This window comes from Scyliorhinus canicula, chromosome 11 (assembly GCF_902713615.1).
Source record: "Scyliorhinus canicula chromosome 11, sScyCan1.1, whole genome shotgun sequence".
In the NCBI taxonomy this organism is placed as follows: Eukaryota; Metazoa; Chordata; class Chondrichthyes; order Carcharhiniformes; family Scyliorhinidae; genus Scyliorhinus; species Scyliorhinus canicula.
Window position 1 is genome coordinate 9,682,356 of NC_052156.1, and position 23,996 is coordinate 9,706,351.

The 23,996-nt window shown below is 48.4% G+C and overlaps 1 protein-coding gene across 1 annotated transcript in view; it reads right to left on the reverse strand.

Annotated features, from left to right (window-relative positions):
- Positions 1-23,996, reverse strand: part of col7a1 (collagen, type VII, alpha 1) — a 408,534-nt gene that overhangs the window by 38,685 nt on the left and 345,853 nt on the right. Inside the window, exons 105-114 of the mRNA XM_038812016.1 lie at positions 23,315-23,350; positions 21,128-21,184; positions 20,944-21,015; positions 18,422-18,493; positions 13,933-13,968; positions 9,568-9,648; positions 8,606-8,659; positions 5,710-5,763; positions 2,919-2,981; positions 2,745-2,807 (exon numbers count right to left, since the gene is read on the reverse strand). Of these exons, the coding sequence (XP_038667944.1) occupies positions 2,745-2,807; positions 2,919-2,981; positions 5,710-5,763; positions 8,606-8,659; positions 9,568-9,648; positions 13,933-13,968; positions 18,422-18,493; positions 20,944-21,015; positions 21,128-21,184; positions 23,315-23,350 (588 nt within the window). The remainder of the gene's footprint in view (positions 1-2,744; positions 2,808-2,918; positions 2,982-5,709; positions 5,764-8,605; positions 8,660-9,567; positions 9,649-13,932; positions 13,969-18,421; positions 18,494-20,943; positions 21,016-21,127; positions 21,185-23,314; positions 23,351-23,996) is intronic.

The window sequence follows — 23,996 nt, forward strand, 5'->3', positions numbered from 1 at the left end:
CAGGTTAAAGTCCAACAGGTTTGTTTCAAACACGAGCTTTCGGAGCACGGCTCCTTCTTCAGGACCTGAAGAAGGAGCCGTGCTCCGAAAGCTCGTGTTTGAAACAAACCTGTTGGACTTTAACCTGGTGTTGTAAGACTTCTTACTGTGCTCACCCCAGTCCAACGCCGGCATCTCCACATCATAGACTGACATAGACAGTGCAGCACTGGGGGAGTGTCTAGACTGACACAGCCAGTGCAGCACTGGAGGAGTGTCTAGACTGACACAGCCAGTGCAGCACTGGAGGAGTGTCTAGACTGACACAGCCAGTGCAGCACTGGGGGGAGTGTCTAGACTGACATAGACAGTGCAGCACTGGGGGAGTGTCTAAACTGACACAGCCAGTGCAGCACTGGAGGAGTGTCCAGACTGACACAGCCAGTGCAGCACTGGGAGAGTGTCCAGACTGACACAGCCAGTGCAGCACTGGAGGAGTGTCTAGACTGACATAGACAGTGCAGCACTGGGGGAGTGTCTAAACTGACACAGCCAGTGCAGCACTGGAGGAGTGTCCAGACTGACACAGCCAGTGCAGCACTGGGAGAGTGTCCAGACTGACACAGCCAGTGCAGCACTAGGGGAGTGTCTAGACTGTCACAGCCAGTGCAGCACTAGGGGAGTGTCTAGACTGTCACAGCCAGTGCAGCACTGGGGGAGGGTCTAGGCTGGCACAGCCAGTGCAGCACTGGGGGAGTGTCTAGACTGTCACAGCCAGTGCAGCACTGGGGGAGTGTCTAAACTGACACAGCCAGTGCAGCACTGGGGGAGGGTCTAGACTGGCACAGCCAGTGCAGCACTGGAGGAGTGTCCAGGCTGGCACAGCCAGTGCAGCACTGGGGGAGTGTCTAGACTGACACAGCCAGTGCAGCACTGGAGGAGTGTCCAGGCTGGCACAGCCAGTGCAGCACTGGGGGAGTGTCTAGACTGACATAGCCAGTGCAGCACTGGAGGAGTGTCTAGACTGACACAGCCAGTGTAGCACTGGAGGAGTGTCTAGACTGACACAGCCAGTGCAGCACTGGGGGAGTGTCTAGGCTGGCACAGCCAGTGCAGCAATGGAGGAGTGTCCAGGCTGGCACAGCCAGTGCAGCAATGGAGGAGTGCATAGGCTGGCATAGCCAGTGCAGCACTGGGGGAGTGCTTCCACTTACGGAGGTGCCAGTGTTAAAGTAACTGGGTTATGTTTTCAAGTCCCGCTAACATTGGGAATGAGCGAATACGGGAACTGAGGATTACAAGGTTGGCCGGCGTGCCAGTCCCTATTTCCAACATCTGCCAATTTGGCCAAAGCCAGTTTGCGGACTGGAATGACCGGCTGTTCCCACGAGGCAGGTGGGCAAATAATCTTGTTAAGAGCCTTGATCCATGCTGAGTTCGATTAGATTTAGATTTATTGTCACGTGTAGCAAGGTACAGTGAACAGTATTGTTCTGCGTACAGTCCAGGCAGATCGTTCCATTCATGAAAAACATAGGACAGATGATAAATACACAATGTAAATACACAGACATCGGGTGAAGCATACGGAGTGTAGCGCTAATCAATAGAGATGATGCATGGAGAGATCAGGGGCAGGATTCTCCCTTCTGGGGACTACGCCCGCGAGAATCACTCCGGACTTTTTCCTCAAAGGTCCGGGGTGATATTCCATTTTCCAGGGGGCTAGCAGAGTCCCGATGTGAATCCTGCAGCTCTGGCTGCCGGTGGGGCCCTGCTAGCCAGACCCCGCCGCCACGCATGCGCACAGCTCACCTCGGCGCGGGTACCGCCGACATGGCGGAGCCACACAGCAGGCCCGCGCGGAGGAAGGTAGGTCCCCCCCAGATCACCATGGCCCGGCATTCGGTGGCCCCCAATCGTGGGCCTGGCCACTGCTGAGACCCCCCCCCCCCCGGAGTCAGATACCCCCCACCAGGACCACCACCGCGGCCGCCGGTCCCAGCTCCCGCCGGGTGGTACCACATGTAAACCACACCGGCGGGAGTTCGGCCGGTCGACTGCGGAGAATCGCCGCTGGGGCCTGTTCAAACGGCCCCCGACCGGCACCGCGTCGGCCGGGCGCACGGGACTGGCGGCTCCGCAGAAGCACCGCCCGCAGTATTTCCTGCGTGAACGGCTATTCTCTACCCCCACGCCGGGAGCGATTCCAGCGCGAAGGGTCGGAGAATCCGCCCCAGGTCAGTCCATATGAGGGTCATTCGGGAGAATGACTGGCATTTTCCTGAGGTAATGGGGGTGAGGAGTTGGGGTGGGTGGGATTAGACTAACAACCAGGAAATGGGCACCCAGCACCCTGATTTGGGGTGCAGCTTAGGCCACCCTGTAGTGCTGTGGTAGCCTGGCTGATGACTCGTTGCTTTTACAAAGTGGTCGAGCGGGCACCTTTTTATTGAGACAGTTATATGTTCTGCTGCTCCTCTGAAACTGCAAGATCCCCGGTTGGCCTTCCAGCTTTGCGAAGGCCCAACCTGACACTCTTAACTGGGAGGGAACCTGCCTCCTTGCTAATTCAGGGCTCAACCATGTGAAAATATTAAAAAATTGATCAGTTCCCCCCAGGAAGAGGCTTTGGGACCTGAAAACACCTCCAACTCCAGCTCCTCATCTCTGTGGGGAAATCCCAGTCCGCGGTTTCAATTCCTCTTTCCTCTAGTTAGGCAGTGGGCACGGATCCGCGCTTTGCATCGGTGATTTTAACTCACCCGCTCTCCTTTCTCTCCTCGTTCTCCTTTCTGTCCCTGCAGCCCATCGAACCCTCGGTCACCCTGTATTACAGAGCAGAGCAGATCAATGAGGTGAGCCACATGTGAAGTCAAGTGTCAGGAAGTCTTTGTCCTGTGACATTATTCCACAAAGACCTGCCGCTGGTTTCATACCTTGGGTCCAATGAGCCCTTCTTTCCCAGAGAGACCTGAGGGGCCAGTGGCACCGGATTCACCCTGAAAGGCAAAACTGTCATCAGTATAGAGTACCGGACCTCAGTAACACTGCGCTTCCTGATTTTCCCAATCCAGTGTGTAGCCCAACACTCTGGGCACAATTCTCCAGTTTAAAGTCTAAGTGCTCCCACCAGTGGGGAACTGGGACTGTTTCCCGCGGGAGCGAAGCTCACGTGCCATTCAATGGCACTTTGACACTTTTTTTCACAGTATCGGGTTTTATGCTGGACTTGAGCGGGGCACGGCCTAATCCTGTTGGCAGGTCCCACTTCTCAGAGATGGGGGCGGCGTTTTTAAAGAGCGTCTCCCCCCACAGTCTCAGAATAATACTGCAGCCCGCCCCACAATCGCTAGCAAGGCCTCCCCTCCCCCTAATCGCTGGCAAGGACCCCTCGCCAAGTGAGCGACACGCTGTTATGGGCTCGCCAAATGCTCTCCCCTCCCCCCAGTCCCCCTTCAGGTCCCACCCCCTGGCAGTGCCAACCTGGCACGTAAAATTTGCCTCCAGGATGCTGAGGGGGCCCTTCAGGGGAGTTTGAGGCTGGGGGTGGGCGCCTGGGCTGGAGGGGTTCAAGTTGGGGGTATTTCCCAGGGTGGGGGTTATGTGGCAGGTCTCCCCATGTTGGGCCTTGAAAATCATTAACATGTCTTTCAGCATGTCAAGTTTCAGTTCAATGCCTTCCCTCTGATGTATTGGAAACTCCCAACATGTCATTATCAATGATTTGTAAGAAGAAAGTGAAAGTGTTCTCTCTGTGGCCATAAAACCTTTAACCTCTTTCCCAGCATGTCAATATCAATGATCCATAAGAAGGTGAAAGTCTTCCCTTTAATGTGGTGGAAAACTTTGAAGTGCTTTTAGCACAGTCATTTTCTTTGCCATTTAACTTTTTCAAGTTCTGTGCATACTTAAGAAGCCTAAAAGCTTTGAATTGCATTGCTTACATTCAATTTAGTGCTCCATTGCTGTTTACAAACCTCTTGATTGACAGATCCAGGCAATTTCAAAGGAAGGCTTACCTATGTTTATTTCTATAGCTCTACTGGGACCTATTTACCCTGAACTGCTTCCTCTTTTTATCAAGTATTCTTTCTAACTGCAGTTTTTTTGAAGAGGCTGTATCTATGTTCATGTCGTGCCACATTGTCCAGCACTTCAAATCCTGGAGGCGCTTGGGGGGGGGGGGGGGGGGGGGGGGGGGAGCAGGGCCTAAAAAAAGGTGGCAATGTTGGGTTTCCAGAGGTTGGACGTGGCATCCTGATCCTGATTTAAAAAAGAGGAGGCCTATCCCATCACCACATACGTTGGGAACCATACCCCACAGACACTGGAAATCTCGCCCCCCCCGCAGAGCTCCCCAGAGGGCTTCCCCTTGGCACTGCTCCGAGGAGCACTGTCAGGGGGCACTGTCCAGGCATGTTTGGCCCTGCCGGGGGTCTGTACTCTTACCTGTGTGGTCTCTCCTCTTTGTTTACATTGCTCCAGACCTGTTGTGAACCTCGCCAATCAAAATCTCAATGTGGGGGGAATGATACAGCAGGGTAGCACTATAATTATATGTTCATGCATTTAAATGTGGCTCCCTATCTCCCTGGGTGGGATTGCATTAAACATAGAACATAGAACTGTACAGCACAGTACAGGCCCTTCGGCCCACAATGTTGTGCCGAACTAGTCTGAAACTAAGATCAAATCAACCTACTCCCAATCATACTAGAGCACTCCATATGCCTATCCAATAATCGCTTGAAAGTTCCTAAAGTGTCCGACTCCACTACCATAGCTGGGAGTGCGTTCCATGCCCCAACTACTCTCTGATTAAAGAACCTACCTCGGACATCCCTCCTATATCTTCCACCATGAACCTTATAGTTATGCCCCCTTGTAACAGCTACATCCACCTGAGGAAAAAGTCGCTGAATGTCCACTCTGTCTATCCCTTTCATCATCTTATACACCTCAATTAAGTCACCTCTCATCCTTCTTCGCTCCAATGAGAACAGCCCAGCTCCCATAACCTTTCCTCATAAGACCTACCCTCCAATCCAGGCAGCATCCTGGTAAATCTCCTTTGCAATGCTTCCCATAATGAGGTGACCAGAACTGCACACAATACTCCAAAGGTGGTCTAACCAAGGTCCTGTACAGTTGCAGCATAACCTAACGGCTCTTAAACTCAATCCCCCTGTTAATAAATGCTATAGGCTTTCTTCACGGCTCTATCCACTTGCGTAGCAACTTTCAGAGATCTATGGACATAAACTCCGAGATCTCTCTGCTCCTCCACATTCTTGAGAACCCTGCCGTTAACCATGTAATCCGCATTCAAATTTGTCCGACTAAAATGAATCACCTCACACTTATCAGGGTTAAACTCCACCTGCCACTTTTCAGTCCAGCTCTGCATCCTATCAATGTCTCTTTGCAGCCTATAACAGCCCTCCACCAATCTTGGTGTCATCAGCTAATTTACTAACCCAACCTCCATTAGGTCAATGGTGTGGCGACATTCTCGGTTTATCACTCATGTCGGATTTTACATCCATGTCACCACTTGTGCCTGAAGCCCAGCCTTAGTTTTAATCGGCTTCGTAATATCAATCCTCGTGTTGATGCTCACTAGTGAACATGAATTCCAGATGACAACTTGTCTTCCATCCCCCCCTTAAAAACACTGCACCACCCAAAGGTGCCCGGATCTGAGCCCAGCTTCAGTTATTTTGTTACCTGTTCTCCCTTTCTGCCAGGGAATCCGAGTCTCCCAGGAATGCCAGGGTCACCCTGCAGAAAACAAATGCACAAAGTAAGGTAACAAGAAACAGACAAATCCAACCCAGCCAATTACTGGCCCACCTGTCAGCAAAGTGATGGAAGGGGGTCATCAACAGAAAATGTAAATGAAAATCGCTTATTGTCACAAGTTGGCATCAACAAAGTTTCTGTGAAAAGCCCCTAGTCACCACATTCCGGCACCTGTTCGAGGAGGCTGGTACGGGAATTGAACCCACACTGCTGGCCTGCCTTGGTCTGCTTTCAAAGCCAGCGATTTAGCCTAGTGTGCTAAACCAGCCCAGTAGTATCAAGCGGCACTTACTCAGCAATAACCTGCTCACAGACGCTCAGTTTGTGTTCCACTAGGGTCACTTAGCTCCTGACCTCATTACAGCCTTGGTTCAAACATGGACAAAAGAGCTGAATTCCAGAGGTGAGGTAAGAGTGACTGCCCTTGACATCAAGGCAGCATTTGATTGAGTATGGCATCAAGGAGTCCTGGCAAAACTGTAATCATTGGGAATCAGGGAGAAAACCCTCTGCTGGTTGGAGTCATACCCGGCACAAAGGAAGATGGTTGTGGTGGTTCGAGTTAAATCATCTGAGCTCCAGGACATCACTGTAGGGGTTCCTCAGGGTAGTGCCCTCGGCCCACCCATCTTCAGCTGCTTCATCAATGACTCCCTTCCAACATAAGGTCAGAAGTGGGGATGTTCACTGATGACTGCACAATGTTCAGCACCATTCGCGACTCCTCAGATAATGAAGCAGTCCATGTCCAAATGTAGCAAGACCTGGACAATATCCAGGCTTGGGCTGACAAGTGGCAAGTTACATTCACGTCATACAAGTGCCAGGCAATGATCATCTCCAACAAGAGGATCAAACCATCGCCCCATGACATTCAATGATCATACCAGTGATGAATTCTCCATTATCAACATCTTGGGGGGGGTTACTATTAATCAGAAACTGAACTGGACCAGCCATATAAATACTGTGGCTACCAGAGCAGGTCAGAGGCTAGGAATCCCATGGCCAGTAACTCACTTCCTGACCCCCAAAGCCTGTCCACCATGTACAAGGCACAAATCAGGAGTGTGATGGAATACTCTCTATTTGTGTGGACGAGTGCAGCTCCAACAACGCTCAAGAAGTTCAACACCATCCAGGACAAAGCAACCCGCTTGATTTCTATCCCTTCCACAAACATTCAAACCCTCCACCACCGATGAACAGTAGCAACCGTGAGCACCAACGACAAGATGAACTGCATCACAGTGGGTTCGCCCTGCCGCCTCACGGTGCCGAGGTCCCAGGTTCGATCCCGGCTCTGGGTCACTGTCCGTGTGGAGTTTGCACATTCTCCCCGTGTTTGCAAGGGTTTCGCCCCCACAACCCAAAGATGTGCAGGGTAGGTGGATTGGCCACGCTAAACAAATTGCCCCTTAATCGGAAAAAATGAATTGGGTACACTAAATTTATATCAAGAAAAAGATGCACTGCATCTTAGAATTGTTGGACAGCACCTCCGAACCGACGACGACTACCATCCAAAAGGACAAAGGCAGCAGATAACTGTGAACCCCACCACCTGGAGGTTCCCCTTCAAGTCACTCACCATCCTGACTTGGATACATATCGCCGCTCCTTCACTGTCTCTGGGTCAAAATCCTGGAACTCCCTCCCTAACAGCACTGTGGGTGTACCTACACCTTAAGGACAGCTGTGATTCAGGAAGGCAGCTCACCACCACCTTCGCAAAGGCAACGAGGAATGGGCAATAAATGCTGGCCGAGCCGGCGATGCCCACATCCCGTAAAAGAATTTAAAAAACAAGACGACGCGAAACAAACACAGGCTTGCCAGAGACAGGACCAAGATCTGTTTTTAGTTATGTAAGGACTAGATGCAGTGATTAATAAAGATGGACAGTCACAGAAACCATGGGGCGCGATTCTCCGCTGCCCACGACGGGTCGGAAAATAGCGGGAGGGCCTTCCCGACATTTTTCCCAACCTCCCGCTATTCTCCCCCCCCCCCCACGGCCGCCCTACGACACGAATCGCTGCTCGCCGTTTTTTACGGGGAACAGCGGTTCTCCCCTGGCCGATGGGCCGAGTTCCCAGGCCTTTACAGCCTTTTTCACAAACGCAAACACACCTGCTCTCACCGTTCGTGAAAACAGCCGCAAAGTGCCGTCCCGGACAACCATGGCACCGATTGGCACAGCCGCACCACGGCCGTGCCAATCGGTGCCATGGTTGTCCGATACCCGCGCACTCTTTGTTCCATAAATAAAGGGACCCCTGCCCAGAAATCCCCTAAGTAAGGAGACGCCCCCTCCATACCGACCCCCAGAAAAGAGACCCCTGTCAGGAGGTTCTTCGGAGTGAGACCCCTGTTTGGAAGCTAGAGTGCTTGATCTTACTAGGCTGTGATTGACAGCTTGCACACACCCCCAGCTGTCAGCAGAACAGAACATTTGGGAGAGCCAAGCCTCCCGCTTGTCTGTCTCTCTGGAGAAGAACACTGCGGATTCTGGGATTCCCATCCGACCAAATGAAAGTGGAAATCAATTTGTTGCCCTTAATAAAAAAGGATTTGGGCAAAACAATCGGGATACATTGAAAGAAAAATAAAAACCTAGGAAGTTCATTCATTTTGATTGTTTGGAACCTACCCGCCAGAGAGCTTTGCATGGTCACTCAATGCTATTTTAACCATTACAATTACAATGATGATATTAACCAGTTCACACACCTCCACCTCTTAACTTCAGGCTAAATCCTTGTTTCTATCCAACTCAAAAGATAAATTAACCCATTAAATCTCCGTGCCCGCTTCTTACCTTACTTCCCTTCTCTCCATCGATACCACAGGCGCCTTTCACCCCTTTGTCACCCTGTAAAACACATGAAAGATTGTACGCAAAGTGTTTACCCAGCGCGTTGTGTATATCGGGTCTTTGTGTGCACTGTCTCTTTGTGTACACCGGCTCTATGTGTACACCAGCCATTCATATCACCCTCTGCATGAGCCAGCCCATTCCTGTAACATCAGACATTTTTTAAGATCAGTGCATGCCAGATGAAAAACAGTTGAGGTACCCGTGAAGACAATGCTGCTCTTCCCGAGGCTGGTCCCGGTAGTTGCTAGGTGAACTTTGGGATTGAATCTCGGCTTGGTCTTGGATTGGCCAGGGAATTCCAGCCCTGTGGGGGTCTTTTTTTTAAAAAAGCATGAAAGGTTTCACTACTGCAGAGTGAGCTCAGGTACAGAGGAACATAGGAACATAGGAATTAGGAGCAGAAGTAGGCAATTCGGCCCTTCGAACCTGCTCTGCCATTCAATCAGATCATGGCTGATCCCTTCCTGGTCTCAAATCCACCTCCCACATATTGCCCATATCCCTTTAACCCATTTTTTATATCAGAAATATATCTATCTCCTCCTTGAAATCAATTAATGTCAAATTCCACCACACGAAAGGGCAGGGAGTTCCACAAATTCATCACCCTCTGCGAGAAGTAGTTCCTCCTCATCTTGGTCCTAATTAGGTAATTCACAAGTAACTTCTCGCACGTCGTAAAGAAAGGCATAACTTGGTCAGTATGATTCAATTGCCCCCATTCATTGGCATCATGTGACTGGACTGGAAGTATTGACAATTCATCCCAATGTTCCAAGCCTGAAATGCCATTTATACATCCACCCCAAGCTTCACTGCATTCATTGACCATGGCTGAAGTGGACAGCTGTGGTTCAGAGTTTCAACACAAGCCCCTCACGACTTAGCCCACAATGACTTACTTTGAAACCTTTAGGCCCGATTTCTCCTGCCTCGCCGCGGTGTCCTTTCAATCCATCAATGCCTTCTTTTCCTGGTGTTCCCTGTAAAAGAATCCACCCGGTGAAAAAAAAGTTAGCAGATAGTTGAGACGACGGGCAGGGTGGCACACTGGTCTTCATGATCCGAACGCAATCCTGTACAATGTGTAATATTGTAATGTTAAATTTCAAAGATGTCCAGCCAGCGGAAATCAGACTGGTCCCCCATGGTCATTGAAAAAATGTATTTTGAGGGATGTGACAGTCACTGGCAAGGTAAGCACTTATTGCCTATCCCTAATTGCCCTTGAACTGCGCGTTTTACTGGGCCATTTGGGCATTTAAGAATGAACCACATTGTTGTGTGCGTTCGGAGTCACATGTAGGCCAGACCAGGTAAGGGGGGCAGATTTCCTTCCCAAAAGGACATTAGTAAGCCAGGTGGGTTTTTATTATCATGGTCATCATTCGACTTTCAATGCTAGATTTTCTTTTCATTGAATTCAAATTTCGCTGTGGTGGGATTCAAACCTGGGTCCCTACCCCAGGTCTCTGGACTGCTAGTCCAGTACGAATACCACTACACCACCAACCCACACCCAAACAGATTGAGTATTAATTGACTATCCGGAGAAAATGAGAAAGGAAGCTTTTCTTTCTTTATTCTTTCTGGGACATGGGCATCACAGGCAAGGCCAGCATTTGATGCCCGTCCCTAATGCCCCTCGAGCTGAGTGGCATTTTAACCACATTGCTATGGAGTCACATGTAGGCCAGACCAGGTAAGGACAACGGATTTCCTTCCCCTAAAGGACATTAGTGGACCAGATGTCCTTTGCGACAATGGTTTCACGATCATTAGACTTTTAATTCCAGTTTTTTGCTATTGAATTCAAATTTCACTATCTGCCGTAGTGGGATTTGAACTCAGGTTCCCAGAGCATTACCCTGGGTCTCTGGATTACTAGTGACAATACCACTGTGCCACCACCTCCCTTGGTTTCAGTATGCGCATGCATAACAATGTGGCTACTGTGTCTAGTCCACAATGAAGATTCTTTCACATTGATCGAGAAGGAGGAACTTGCATTGAAATAACGTCTTTCATGACGTCGGAATGTCCCCAAATGCTTTACAGCCAACAAAATACATTGGACGTTTAGTCAATTTTGCCACGTAAGAAACGAGGCAGCCAGTTTGGGCGCAGCAAGCCCCGCTAACATGTACGAATGACCACAGTGTTCAAAAGCAAATTACTGCAGATGTTGGAAAATCTCAGCAGGTCTGGCAGCATCTGGAGGGAGAGAAAAGAGCTAACGTTTCGAATCGAATGACTGTTTGTCAAATGACAACAGTGTTGATGTCCCACAGTGGGATTTCCAATTGAAGCCACCCCACACCGCCAGGAAACTGCAGTGGTGCGCTGCCGGCGGGAAAAGACATTCGCAACAGTCGGAGAATACCGACCAATCTTTATTTTTTTTTTTTTTAAATTTAGATTAGCCAATTATTTTTTCCAATTAAGGGGCAATTTAGCGTGGCCAATCCACCTACTCTGCACATTTTTGGGTTGTGGGGGCAAAACCCACACAGACACGGGGAGAACGTGCAAACTCCACACGGACAGTGACCCAGAGCTGGGATCGAACCTGGGACCTCAGCGCCGTGAGGCGGTTGTGCTAACCACTAGGCCACCGTGCTGCCCTCCGACCAATCTTTATTGATGGTTTAGGATGCTAGTCTGCAATCAGTTTAGCAGTACGACAGTGTGGAGTCTCCCCACTATTTAAAGTTATAGCAAGCAGCACTGTTGCCAAGGCATCCATGATGTTAGCTAATGAACACTTCACATTACCACAGCAATCAGGCTCATTTGAGCTCCACTGGCTTTGCACTGTGATAGAATGCTGAATTTAACGCGTCAGAAATATTACAAATTTACAAGTGGCTGGGGGAGCAGGGAGGCGAGCGGGTGGTGAAGATCAAGGAGAAATGGGAAGCGGAGTTGGGAATGGAGATCAATTGGGGAGTATGGAGTGAGGCACTGCCAAGGGTAAACGGGACCTCCTCTTGTACAAGGATGAGCCTGATACAGTTTAAGGTGGTGCACAGGGTGCATATGACTTGGGCGAGAATGAGTGGGTTCTTTCAGGGGGTAGCAGGTGAGTGTGAGAGGTGTGGGAGGGGACAAGCGAATCACACGCACATGTTTTGGGGTCGCGAAAAATTGGGAAGATTCTGGACGGGAGTGTTCACGGTCTTAGCCAGGATAGTGGAGGAGGGTGTGGACCCGGATCCTTTGGTGGCGATATTTGGGGTTTCAGAGAAGTCGGAGCTCGTGGAGCGGAGGAAGGCCGATGTCTTGGCCTTCGCCTCTCTGATTGCACAGCGGCGAATTTTGCTGGAGTGGTGGTCGGCATCGCCACCGGGGGTAGCAGCATGGTTGGGTGACCTGTGCGACTTCCTTCGATTAGTGAAGATAAAGTATGAGTTAAGGAGCTCAGCAGGGGGATTTGTGGAAAGGTGGGGGATGTTGTGACCGTGTTTGAGGGGCTGTTCGTAGCGGGGGTGGGTGGGGGTGAAAAAGAGGAAAAATCTGTACAGACTGTAAAGTTGATTGTTGGGAAGTATGTTTCCCAGGGTGTTTGTTCGCTGTAACCTGTTTTGATAAATGTTTATAATAAAATACATAAAAAAATAGAAATATTATAAATTTTAAAAGGTTCCAGCTCAGCTAATGCAGGCAAGGAGGTGGAGTTTTACAGAGCAAATTTGAGACAGGCGGTTGGAAATATTTCTTTATTGGCAAACAGCGAAGAGTGTCCCAGGAAAAATGGCTAAAACTAGGAACCTGAAAAATGAAAATGAAAATGACTTTATTGTCACGAGTAGGCTTCAAATGAAGTTACTGTGAAAAGCCCCTAGTCGCCACATTCCGGCGCCTGTTCGGGGAGGCTGATACGGGAATCGAACCGTGCTGCTGGCCTGCCTTAGTCTGCTTTCAAAGCCAGCGATTTAGCCCTGTGCTAAACAGCCCCTGTTCTCAGTCGTGTAACTGTGACTGTTACTCTGGAAGAATTAGATTAAAATGCGTTGAGACTTGAGAAGATGGGATTGTCCTGCTTGGGGCAGAGGAGGCTAAGGGGAGATTGATGGAGGCGAACAGGATCATGACAGGTTTGGATACGATTGAGAAAGAAAAGGTGCTCCCTTTAACTCAAGGACTACGAGGCAACAAACATGTCCGGCTTTGGGCAAGAGATGTGGGGGGATGTGAGACAGAGCATTTTTACATTGTGACAATGACCAGGAACGTGCTGCCTATGGGGGTGGTGGAAGCGGAAATGATGAATGGCCAATTTAATTGGCACTTGAGCGATATTGAACTTGGAGGGTGACAGGGATCGAGCAGAGAATGAAACTGACAACTTTTCAATAGAGAGCTTGCTAGATTTTTGAAAATCTATTGATTCACGGGATATGGACGTTGCTGGGTAGGCCAGCATTTATTGTCCATCCCTAATTGTCCTTCAGAAGGTGGTGGTGAGCTGCCTTCTTGAGCCGCTGCAGCCCTTGCTGTGTAGGTACACCCACAGTGCTGTTAGGGAGGGAGTTCCTGGGTTTTGACCCAGTGACAGTGAAGGAACGGCTGATATATTTCCAAGTCAGGATGGTGAGCGGCTCGGAGGGGAACTTGCAGGTGGCGGTGAGGTTGCTGTCAGCGATGGGGCTAATGACTTATTTTTGTGCTGTGATGCCTCTGTGAGTTTATGTTCGCCCGGGGACGGTGAAGATTGAGGGGTGACCTAATAGAGGTGTTCAAAATTCTGAAGATTTTTATACAGATCGTGAAAAACTGTTGACGCAGCAGGAGGAGGGTCAGTAATGGGAGCACACAAACTCAACGTATGTGGCAAAAGGACCCGAGGGGAAACGTGGAGAATTTTTTTTGAAGCGCAACAAGTTGTCAAGAACTGGAATGTGCTGCTTGAACGGGCAGTGGAAGCAGATTCGACAATCGTTTTCAAAAGAGAAGTGGAAAAATGTGCAGGGCGGGAAAGTGGGACTGATTGGATAGCCTTTCCATCGAGTTGGTCAGAGAACCACTGGGGTAAACCAGACCACACCTTCCGGATCGTGCCAGCCAAGATAAACCAAATGTAGTAAAGAAGAGTGGGGAAATGAAGGCAGTGCTTAATTTGGCTTTTGTATACTTCCCAGTCACATAGGTTAAAGGGAGCCCAACACAAATGAGGCAGAGTAATGATCCATCGTTAAACCGTAATAGAGATTAAGGAATAGGACCTTGGTGGTGCCTGGAACTGGAAGGAACAACGTAAATCTTACCGGTTTTCCCGGTTGTCCCGAATCACCTGTCTCACCCTGGTGACAAAAACAAACAGAGGTTTAGTCAATTTTTGGACCTGGGGCTGTGGTAACCCCCCCCCCCCCCCCACCCTGAGACCCACGGGGCCGACCCGGGTTGATCTCCCCGTGGCGCTCGTGGAGTACCACCTTCCCCAATGAGTGGCGGTGGCCCAACAGAAGGGCTCGTCAATATCACCTGACGCAAGCCGGCCTAGAAGGGACCCAGCATCTCCCGAAGATCCCGACTGGGACTAATTGTGCTCTCCACCCCTGTGCAGCTTTACTTTTCGGGAAACCTCGTGACTACTACAAGTGGAGACTTTTTTTTTGTTGCCTGCTCACGTTTAAACCCAGAGAGCGAGTCCCGTTGTTATTGATATGGGGATTGTGCCCCGTTATCATGCCCCTGACCGGCCGACCTCATTTAACATCTCCAAGTGTGAGTCCGGATAAAGCCCCCCTCCCCCACAAAAAAAAGAGAAGGCAAAGCAGAAGGGAACGTTTAAAAAAAAAAATTTTTTTATTCTCCCCCTTTTTCACATTTTCTCCCAAATTTACACCCAACAATGAACAATAATCAGTAGCGAATGTAATGTCAATCCCCATATCAATAACAACGATCCCATCCTCCCACCAAACATTAGCCGGCATGTTAACATAAACAGATGACAAAGAGTAATCAGGAATCACCCATAGTCACCATTAACAGATACAGTCCCCCCTCCCCCAAACCTCCCAGCTCCCCCCCCCCCCCACCCCCACAATGTGATCCAATTCTCGAAAGTGCATGATGAATAACGCCCATGAATTGTAGAACCCCTCCATCCTTCCCCTCAGTTTAAAATTGACCTTTTCAAGCGTCAAGAATTCCAGCAGGTCCCCCCGCCACGCCAGGGCACAGGGTGGAGTGGTTGATCTCCATCCTAACAGCAGAAGAGAAAGTTACCAGATGGTAGATCAAAGTCGGCAGAGGCAAGGTGTGAACTTATCCTGAGAGGGACAGTGCTGTGAATCTAGCGAGCGACTGGACAGAAAGCCATCAGCAGGTCAAATTAAATAATTGAAGCATGACAGGTTTACACAGGGAAAACGTAAAATAAACACATTCAGAAGGATTTGACACTAAAAGTGTGACAAAAAAGTGACAGGAAATGAATGCGGACAAATCACTGTTGATATTTCATTACCTCATGATTCCAATTACGTTGTTGATTTCAATATCCTTCCCAACCTAATTACAGGATCTGGGAAAGCCTGGCCTGGAAGGTCCAACATTATACTCCAATTGCCCATGGAATTATGATGGAGTCTTTACTTGCAGAAGAGCAAAGTTAGACCAGTGTTTGGAGTTCATTCCTCAACTGGAAGGAGTGCCTCTGACGAAATCTTGTGGAAGCAACGGATGTCCTTGCTGCGGGGGGGCTGGAGAGTTGGTGACAGCCCCATGTTGCCTCTTTTTGGGAAGATCTGCTGCACCTTATTCAACAGGGGGCGGGGGCTGCAAGCAACCCAAATATGTTTTCTGTTTGTGCCCCACATGGTGAGCTCCCCGTCCACCGCTGCTGAGTAAATACCAGCGGCAGCGGGATGAGGCCCTTGACTGGGCATTAAATGCCCACATAACGCTCTCAATTAGTGGCAGCAGCAAGTCCCCACCCGCCAGCATCCGACCTGTTAAATGCCTCCCCCTGCCACCAAACTCACCACAGGCGAGGGCACAAGATTCCTCCCATGGACTGTAAGGGTCACCAGTATCCAATGGAATTCAAGCATTCCATCTCGTGAATGGACTCTGATCTGGTACAGCCATGGAATGTGCAACCCCGTGGTACTGGGGCCAATGCTGTAAATCCATGTCAGGCTATGTTGGGTCAGCATTGAGGGGAGAATGGAAATAAAGGTTTTCAGGTGAGACAGGGGTGAAAAGTTCTGATGAAAGGTCACTATCTGAAATGCTAACTGTTTCTCCCTCTCTCAGGTGCAGCCTGGCATGGGAACGAGTCGGGTGCCAGCTCCAATGGTATCGCCCGGGACTTTGATAGACTTCAATCAAACCTCTAGTGGGAGAGCAGTTAGATCCCTCAAGAAGGAAATAAATTTGTGTCAACACTGTGGTTTTTCACCAATGACTGAAATCTTCACTGACTCAATGTATTTGTATCTAGTAGCTCTGAAATAGGCCTTGAAACTCTGCCCAGCATTTGCCACTGATCTGACTGAATTTTGTGGCAACAGTGAGGATGCTGTGTGTGGGGGGGGGGGAGAGGGGAAAGAGGTGGCGAGGGGGGTTCCCTTCATCTGCTCAGCATCAGTGAAGAACGAAAGAATGATGAATCAGCACTTCTCCAACAACTTTAATGACTTCAAGAGTTGCCAGAATGCCTCACCGCTTTTTGAAGTGTCGTCACTGCTACGACGTGGAAAATGTGCCGGCCAGCCAACGTGCGCACAGCAAGCTCCCATAGACAGAACTTTTAGATCCAACTGAGAAGGTGGACATGGCCTCAGATTAACATTTCACCTGGACACAGGCATCACAGACAAGGCAGCACTCTCCCGGGACTGTGCTGGGACGGCACGTCCACGTACGTGCTCAACACTCTGGAGTGGGACGGAAACCCATAGCTACTGAACTCCAGAGAGCAGAATGTTCTCACGTGGTAGACACCCATGTCATCATGGGTGCACCTGGTCGGGAAGGGGGTTCTGGGGTCTGTAAACAAAATATTGTTCACAAACATTTGTTTACAAACAAACCCCTTAAATATCAGACTGTTTATAGTTATGCAGGGATCTGGTCACTTCCAATGACAAACTTGCAGTATCTGTAGCTGGGTCATAATAAAGGCCTGAGGCTTGGGAAGCCTGATGTTCAGAGAGTCCCTACCCTAAGCTCAACACCCTGCCCCTCCCCGTATAACTACAGTGGCAATACGCCAAATGGCCATGGATTTTGAAAGTCAATTTCCTGTATAAGCTTCAATGTTCCTCATGGTTGGTGCGGACGGATCAATTTTGTTAGAACTTTGGCACAGATTTGTCAGTGAACCAGATCAGGTAAATAATGCCGTCAGATTCTGGCCAATGGTTCAGGAATTGCTGCAAAGGCTCATCGCGGGGGTTTTAAACATTTGTTCTCGGGATAGGAGTGGCGCTGGCAAAGCCAGCATTTATTGCACATTCCTAATTACCCTTGATCTGTGCAGCTTGCCAGGCCATTTTCAGAGGGGCAGTTAAGAGTCAGCCCACGGTTGCTGTGGGTCTGGAGTCACATATAGGCCAGACTGGGGAAGAACTGCAGATTTCCTCAACTGCGCACGTTGAGTTTTTACCGCAACCCGGTTATTCCATGATGGTTATTAATGAGACTAACAGATTAAAGTTTAATTTAATTTGTATTGTGGCCATGAAGGGATTTAAACTCATACTCACGAAGCACTAGTTTACGTCTCTGGATTGCTGGCACAATAACATTATCATCACGCTATCAGGCCCCTCATAATTCCAATCATAGTCCATTTTCATTACAGATTACTTGGAAAACTAACAGTGCTACTCATTCAACTCGATTTCTCCCACCATACCTGGCCCAATGTAATTTCCTTTGTGATTTGCAGGGGGTGCAGTGGAGTTTCACCAGGACGTTGCCTGGGCTGGAGCATTTCTACTCTCAAAAGAGACTGGATAGAATGTAGTTGTTTCCCCGGAGCAGAGAAGGCTGAGGGAGGGACCTGATTGAGGTGGATACAATTATGAGGGACATAGATAGGGTGGAGAGAAAGGTATGCTTCCCCTTAGCGGAGGGATCAATATCCAGGGAACATAGATTTAAGGTTAGGGGCAGGAGATTGGAGGGGATGGGAGGAAAAACCTTTTCACCCAGAGGGTGTCGAGAATCTGGAACTCGCTGCCTGAAAGAGTGGTGGAGGCGGGAACCCTCACAACATTTAAGAAGCATTTAGATGAGCCCTTGAAACCCCAAAACCTACAAGGCTATGGGACAAATGCTGGAAAATGGGGTTAGAATAGTTAGGTGCCTGATGGCTGGTGTAGACAGGACATGATGGGCCGAAGGGCCTCTTTGCGTGCCTTAAAGCTGCAACATCTGCCCTGGAGAGAGGGAGAACCACACGGTGTTACATTTTGGTGTGGTTTTCAGCAGAGTGTTTGAAAAGCTGACTCAAAGAAGATGCATAGAAACATAGAAAATAGGAGCAGGAGGAGGCCATTCAGCCCTTCGAGCCTGCTCCGCCATTCATAATGGTCACGGCTGTTCATCCAGCTCAAACGCCTGATCCCACCTTCACCAAACACTTCTGTATCGGAATGTGCAAGAATAAAGCAAAACATGAAGTTATACAAAATCTTGGAAGATTGAAATCCAAGTCAGCTCTTGACTTGAGTGGTAAAAAATGGGCTTAGTCCGAACAGCTTTGCTGAACAAATGGAATAGAACAGAAGATGGTACCTTTTGTCCACCAGGACCTCTGGCTCCTGGGAAGCCCATCGAGCCTTTGTCTCCTTGTTCGCCTTTGGGTCCCTGGGCAGGAAAAATAATCAGACACAACACTTAGATCAGGGCCGGAGTGAGACAGGAATCCACCATGGCCCTTGCCCACCCCCAGGAAGATATTGACTGCTCAAGTCGCAGTTTTTGAAACAAAGATCAGATAGTTGATCTGGAAAGAGAACAAAGGCTGGCCATTTGGGTTTGATGTATTGGCTCAATCCCGACAGATGAATCAATGGTTTGCGTACCGATTCCTAAACAAGAAGCAGCAATGTCAGAGGGATCAAGAATAATCCAAAGGTGTGAGGTTACGTGAGTCTTGTGGTAGACAGTATCTAGTGCATATTGGCCTGAAGAGCCATCCACTCACCCATCCACCTGAAAACTCTGCTCCCCTCTTTGATCAAACCATCAACCTTAACATCAGAAATGCAAGGCCAGCCAAGTGCAGGGGAGCAGAATGTGCCACTCACTGTTATAGAACTTACACCTCATTCTAATCCCACGAGTATTAGTGGTTGGATGACCAGTGCATATCAACAGGTGATGCCAGTTTCAGACTATGTGTGTGTGTGTGTCTGACTTAACGGAGTGTATCTCGTTTGGTTTCTTGTACTCATTCCAAGCGTGTGGCATTACTGACCTTTACCGCCCATCCCTGGTTGTCCCGTGAAATTGCTATGGTGGTGGGTCTTCTGTAAATGTTTTGATACAATTGAGTGGCTTGCCTGGCCATGTTATAGGGAAGTTAAAAGTTAACGACATTGGTGTGGGACTGGAGTCACATATAGGCTCAGATTGGTTAAAGAAGGCAGGTTTCCTTCCTTGAAGCACATGAGTGAACCAGGTGACAGCTTGGCAGTTTCATGGCCACTCTTATTGATGGTAGTAATAATGATCTGGCTAACGGCCAATTCTCTTACACTGTGCGGTTTGCCTCCTCTGTTGTTCTCATTTTCAATTTCGAGTTATCTAACATTATTACTCTTTTTCTCCCTCTTGCTCTACATCTCTCTACTTTCCTTCAATCATCTCTTTCAGCAATTTTTCATGACACAGAATATGGCCACTCAAACATTTTTCTTGATGATATTCACTCTCGATCTTTCCTCCTCCACCATCCTGACAACTTCTTCATTGCTCTTGTGTTCTCTCAGACTGACCCGCTCCATCCTTCACCAGAACCACAACTGACAACTTTCTAACCTTTGCCTTTCTCAAGGTCCACGTTCCAGGCTCATCCAACAAGGAACTCCGAATCACAGTCTTGATCATTATTTTCTCAGGGGGCTGGATTCTCCATTCCGCCAGCCACGTGTTTTTTTCAGCTGCACGCCGTTCGCTGGTGACTGGTCAATGGGATTTCCCAATCACCTCGCCCTGTACCGCCGGGAAACCCGAGGGAACAGGGGAGTCCAACTGCAGGAGAATTCCAGCCAAGATCTCTGCACATTCTTAAGTCGAACAATTCTCGTTGTTTTTGGGAAATGCATTCTTTCCAATTGCTAGTCTGATGTCTTTACTGCAGTCACCATCTTCTGACAAGAGACTTCTCTGGAACTTACCTGTCCCACCTGTTGACCATTTATCTTGACCTCTCCTTTCCCACCATTACCTCTTCTAATCTTCACAACCTTTGTCCTTTTTGCATTAATTTTATTTCCATAAACTTTCACTCCTGCATTCATTCTGTCCATGAGTATTTTTAGATCTTCTGCTTTTCCAGCCACCAGGACCTGGTCACCTGAAAATCTCACCACTTTCCTTTATCATGATTTCCACATAGATGTTAAAGAGCAATGGCAATGGTGGAAAGCCTTGTCATGGGTATCATTGGCAATTGCATCCCTAACTGTCATTGAACTGAGTGGCTTGTGAGACCATTTCAGAGGGGCAATTAAGAGTCAACCACATTACTTGCTCTTTCCAAGAGCCGGTGCAGACTCGATGGGCTGAATGGCCTCCTTCTGCACTGTAAATTCTATGATCTATGACTTAGGGTCTGGTGTCCAGGTAAAGATGGCAGATATACCTCCCTAAAGTGGCAATTGGAAATGAAAATGAAATGAAAATCGCTTATTGTCACGAGTAGGCTTCAATGAAGTTACTGTGAAAAGTTTTATGGTCACCATCACTGAGAGGAGTTTTCAATGCCATATTTATGAACTGAATTCAAATTTCACCAGCGGCATTTGTGCTCCTAATACATTAGCCTGAACACCTCTGAATGAATAGTCCTGTGACATTACCACGACACCATCAGTTCCCCTGTAGCAGTCTGTCCCATGTTGAGAGCTGCAAATATTATATTTACATCTCCAATCAACTCTGGCCAACTCCAACACTTTCAACCAATATCTGTACTTTATTTTCAGGATTTTAAAAGCAGAGTTCAAATTGTCACCAATTGCCCTGGCGGGATATGAACTCTCGTTCGCTGGATTACGAGTCCAGCCAAGCGGTGCCACCTGAGCACGTACCTTCTCGCCCCGTGGTCCTTCTTCCCCTTTCACTCCTTTTGGTCCTTCGCCTCCTTTCTGGCCACGCTCCCCCTATAAATAACAAACATCAGCGTTTATCAGGATCCCAAACTGAGCTGTCTCCTTTTCCACCCCCAAAAAAATATTTGTATTTCTGCCAAGGTTCTCGAATGTTTTTCCTTACAAACTCTCCTTTGATTCCTTTGAGCCCTGGGGTTCCAAGAAGAGGCACTGTTTCACCCTGTATGAGGAAAGATAAGTAAGTTTGTCAGAATTCCCCAACATTGAGTCTCTTAACGCAGGCTGCAGCAGATATGATATGAAGAGCAAGGTTTCAATAATTAATATACGTTGGATACATTGCCTTTTTAACACAGAGAAGTACTTTGATGCTTTCCACAGGAGAGATTATCAAATGAAATCTGTGTTTCAAAGTTTGTCTAAATTCAAGATAAGGGATGCTCTGTGCTGGGGGTCGGACTATGCTTAGTTTGTGAGATTGATGCCAGGAGTACGCGTATGTGGACAAAAACATCAGTAGAAGTGGAGGTGGTAGAGGTAATGGATGGGGTGAAAATTGACAGGCGATGTACGGAAAGGGGGGACTATGTCTGGAGTTGATAAGTCATCTGGTCCAGATGGCTTGCATCTCAGGTTGATCGGAGAAATGGGGGTGGAGGAAGGGCTTGCCACCACCTTCCAATCTCCCCTAGACATAGGGGCGGTGCCAGAGGATTTGAGAACGGCAAATGTGGCACACCTGTTCAAGAAAGGATGGAAGAGTGGCGCAGTGGTTAACACTGCTGCCTCGCGGCGCCGAGGTCTCAGGTTCGATCCCAGCTCTGGGTCACTGTCCATGTGGAGTTTGCACATTCTTCTCGTGTATGCGTGGGTTTCACCCCTCAACCCAAAGATGTGCAGGCTAGGTGGATTGCCACACTAAATTGTCCCTTAATAGGAAAAAAATGAAATGGGTAATCTAAATTTTTTTTTAATTGGACTGGGGGATAGTAGACAGTGGTCTTCCCCAAGGGTGAGTGGGTGCTAAACATGAAGGTGTGGCAAAGGATAAGGCTAATACCATTCAACTACAACAGGCCATACAGGCTGGTTTAGCTCACTAGGCTAAATCGCTGACTTTTAAAGCAGACCAAGCAGGCCAGCACCACGGTTCGATTCCCGTACTAGCCTCCACGGACAGGCGCCGGAATGTGGCGACTAGGGGCTTTTCACAGTAACTTCATTGAAGCCTACTCGTGACAATAAGCAATTTTCATTTCATTGGTCAGAAGGTGCAGATTGGTTACAGATGTAATTTAATACATAGAAATGTAAGGTGATGCATTTTGGCAAGAAAGAATGGGGTAGGCAATATATGCTGAATGGCACATTTCTAAAGATTGTGCGGGGACAGAGTGACCTGCGGGTTCGAGGTCATAGATCTTTGAAGGTGGCAAGGCATATTGAGAGATTAGTATGAAGCCTGGGGCTTCAGCAATTTCATACAAAAGTGGTCAGGTTATGCTGAACTATTGCAAAGCTCTTGTTTAAGCTGAAACTGGGGCATTGTCCAGACTCTGGCCACCACTCTTTCGGAAAGGATGTGGAGTTCCTTGAGAGGGTGCAGAGGAGATTTACCGGAGTGGTTCGAGGGATTTTAGCTACACAGTTAGGGTAGAGAAGCTGAGGTTGTTCCCCATGGAGGAAAGGAGGCTGGGTAGAGGTTTGATCAAGATTATAACATATTTAGGTAAGGTAAAGGAAGAAAAGCTGTTTCCACTAGCTGATGAAACAAAGGCTGGGGACGCAGATTTAACATTTTGGGCAAGAGTGAGGTGAGGAAGAACATTTTTTACACAACAAATGATAATGATCTGGAACTCACTGCCAACCAGAGTGATGGAAGGTTGTCAAAGGGAAATCGGATGGGCTCTTGAGGAAATAAACTTGCAACGCTACAGGGATAGAGTGGGAGTGGAATGGGGGTCGATTGGGTTGCTCGACAAAGAGCTGGCATGGACTCAATGGGCCGAATAGCCTCCTTCTGTGCCATAATAGTGTGTCTATGACCCGGGTCAGATATGGTAGTTATTTGCAAGGGAAAGCTCTCTCCAATTTGCCCCAACAATGACTTGAATTATTACGCATTGGAGAACATTGCCCTGTTAACATCGAGAAATATACCATCATCTTTTCATTTAAGATTATTTTGTAAAGAAACGTGACACTTGGAAAGTGTCATTTTCTAGTGTGGCAGACAAATGTGAGATGCAGGATCTCTTGATACACAAGTAGATGTTGGTTGATAACATTTCATGCCCGTGTTCAATAATAACATTTCATGCCCGTGTTCAATGAAGCTCCCACGTACCTTGTCTCCTTTCTGTCCAACAGATCCAGAATCGCCCTAAAACACAAACACTAATTTAGTTTTAGGGCCTGCATTGTCTTCTTGTGCCTGGCTTTAAAAAAAAAATCACCCCCCCCCCCCCCCCCCCCCCCCCACCGCTGCATAGTGGCTGCAATGGGCACCATCTACATCACAGTAACCCACCTAGGCTTCTTTAGCAACACTTCCCAAATGTGTGACCTCCACAGACAAGGACAACAGGTGCATGGGGACTCCATCACCTGCTGGCTCTGCTCCAGCTCCCCGACTTGGGGACATATATTAGCCGCTCCACCATCATTGCTGGGGCAAAAACTGAAACGCCACATTAACAGCACCATGGGCGCACCTTCGCAAGGGAAACGAGGGGTGGATAACCAATGGCACACTTGCTGGTGACACTCACATCCTCAGAATGAATTTTTAAACCCTTGATTTGTACACTGGACAAGAATTGATTAACTTTGATATCGAGGGACCCAGACAGTCAAGAAATGAACCAAATCGCCAATATTTCCTACCGTGGCTTCCAGCCATTCTGATAGTCTTTCTTTTAGTGAGCTATCTACGTGCTGCTATTGTTCTCTAGATTCAAGATCAATTTTCCTGCTTATTTCTATGAGGCTCATTCCATCCTACACCAGGTACGTAAGGGGGTGAGATA